Raw genomic sequence first — 2329 nt, forward strand, 5'->3', positions numbered from 1 at the left:
GATTCAATGGGGGATTTTTCTGACAAAGCCAAAAATGGAAAGAAAAAGTATTAATACATGAAAGCTCCAAGCTTATCGATATCTCCCCATTCGATTCTCTCCCGTCTGATAGCTACGTCCAATTTAGTTCTCTCGAATCCCTTCCTAAAAATCCTCTCAAACATTTATTTATTATTATTATTTTTTTAAATTTTCAAAGAAAGATAGAAAAAAAAAAGGCAAATCAGAGCACGGCGACAACCCTGCTTCATTCAACCCGAAAGTGATCTCCATCCTCTACTCTTTCACTTATAACCCACAGCTCATCATTATATATTTCGACCCAAGCAACTCTTATTTGCCACCGTTATCTTCACCATGGCCACTGACGCTTCCCCTCAGTACCGGCCTGTGCCACCTCCTCCTGACTTTCACCCCGAAATCTCACTTTCCCAGTCGCTAACCCACGATGGCCTCCACTTTTGGCAATTCATGATCGCTGGCTCCATAGCGGGCTCTGTCGAGCACATGGCTATGTTTCCTGTCGACACCCTTAAGACACGCATGCAAGCTCTTGGAGCTTCGTGTTCGGTTCAACCCGTAGGCGTTCGCCAAGCCCTTTGCTCCATCTTAAAGCTCGAAGGTCCTTCAGGACTTTACCGTGGTATAGCTGCAATGGGACTAGGCGCAGGACCAGCCCATGCAGTTTACTTCTCTGTTTACGAGCTAGCTAAGCAAGTTTTGTCCCGTGGTGAGCCCAATAACTCCATGGCTCATGCTGCTTCCGGCGTGGTAGCCACTGTTACAAGTGATGCGGTATTTACCCCTATGGATATGGTGAAGCAGAGACTGCAGCTGAAGAGTAGTCCGTACAAGGGCGTAGCTGATTGTGTACGGAGGGTTCTGATGGAGGAAGGGATTGGAACCTTCTACGCTTCTTATAGAACTACTGTTATTATGAACGCACCGTTTACTGCTGTTCACTTCGCCACGTACGAGGCAGCGAAGCGAGCGTTGATGGAGGTGTCGCCTGATACGGCCAACGATGAGAGGTTGGGGGTTCATGCCACTGCTGGTGCCTTTGCTGGGGCCCTGGCCGCTGCCGTCACAACGCCGCTTGATGTTGTTAAAACCCAGTTGCAGTGTCAGGTAAACTGTTTCTAATGATAATTGTTGTTTTGTCCACTCTGTTTTCTTAGTTTAGAAAATATTAAAATTCAGAATTCTGATAAAGATAATTCCTGTTTGAAAATTTTAAACAGATGCCGAAGAAGTACTCATCAAAACAGTGGGTTTATATGCATGAACTAACATGATCTTCAAATATAGGAAAGACAGAAAGAGAATGAGTGGCGGGAAAGACTTGTAGCTGTTAAAGGAACTGTTTATAATTAAGTCTTAGTCTTAAGTGAGTTTGATGTGTGTGATTAGTTACTTAGTTTGGCTCTAATTAAATAGGTTTTGAAAGAAACAGGAGCTAGCTCAATAAGCTCAACCTTTAACTTTAGGAGCTTGAAACAGAGATTAGAGCAGAGGTTAGTCCACTTTATGCCAGACTGGTAGAACAAACGGTGCTCAACTTAATCTTAGCTCAATTAAATCGACTAGATTGAAATTTGACCAAGTTTGACAATGTTCTTCATCTTTGTGGATCGTGTCTTTTGAGCTGAGTTCTCTAACTCGTTTTCTCCTTGTGATTCGTTTGTCAAACAGGGAGTCTGTGGTTGTGATAGATTTTCCAGCAGTTCAATTGGGAATGTTGTTCAAACAATAGTGAAGAAGGATGGTTACCGGGGCCTTCTGAGGGGATGGATCCCAAGGATGCTCTTCCATGCTCCTGCTGCTGCAATCTGTTGGTCTGCTTATGAAGCATCAAAGGCCTTTTTCCAACAGCTAAACAGCAGCTAAAACTAAGTTGGCTAAGAAACGAAGAATCTTGTCAAAGTGTTGAGATTTCTCAGCTCCGCCTCAACCGAAATAACACATGAAAATGCCCGATCCTCAAACCTGGGTAAACCAGTTGGTTACAGCACATGGAAAATTCACAATACGCTTGTCTACAATTTCTTTTCGATCAGATCAAATAAATACTATTGACTAATCAGTCAAGCTTGGTGATCTGCTTTCACATGCTGTCAGGATATACTAAATTCAGACACTTGCCCTCTGAAGCCGCGAAATTGCATAGTTAACTAGATCTGAAACATTTGCATCGGGTACTTTCCCCTGGAATGTCTGAAATTGTGGATTTGCATGAACAATTGTGTCGTGTTTTCAACTGACATTTCAAGAATCGGGGTACTAGGGAGTTAAAGAGAAATTTGAGTCCATGACATTTCTGAGAGCCGCT

General features: G+C 43.2%; 1 protein-coding gene across 1 annotated transcript; it reads left to right on the plus strand.

The window, feature by feature from the left end:
* Positions 1-214: 214 nt before the first annotated feature.
* On the plus strand, positions 215-2080 carry LOC111311139 (uncharacterized). Its single transcript, XM_022910509.2, has 2 exons — positions 215-1128; positions 1693-2080. The coding sequence occupies exons 1-2, from the start codon at positions 358-360 to the stop codon at positions 1885-1887; spliced, it is 966 nt and encodes a 321-aa protein (XP_022766244.2). The 5' UTR covers positions 215-357; the 3' UTR covers positions 1888-2080.
* Positions 2081-2329: the final 249 nt, after the last annotated feature.

This window comes from Durio zibethinus, chromosome 1 (genome assembly GCF_047325235.1).
Source record: "Durio zibethinus cultivar Kanyao isolate XHJ-2024 chromosome 1, ASM4732523v1, whole genome shotgun sequence".
NCBI lineage: Eukaryota > Viridiplantae > Streptophyta > Magnoliopsida > Malvales > Malvaceae > Durio > Durio zibethinus.

What these genes read in the sequence shown, in the direction of transcription:
- LOC111311139 (XM_022910509.2), top strand. Translation starts at nt 358, where the DNA reads ATGGCCACTGACGCTTCCCCTCAGTACCGGCCTGTGCCACCTCCTCCT. An exon ending in AAACCCAGTTGCAGTGTCAG is followed by an intron (nt 1,129 to 1,692) that starts GTAAACTGTTTC and finishes TTTGTCAAACAG; the next exon opens with GGAGTCTGTGGTTGTGATAG.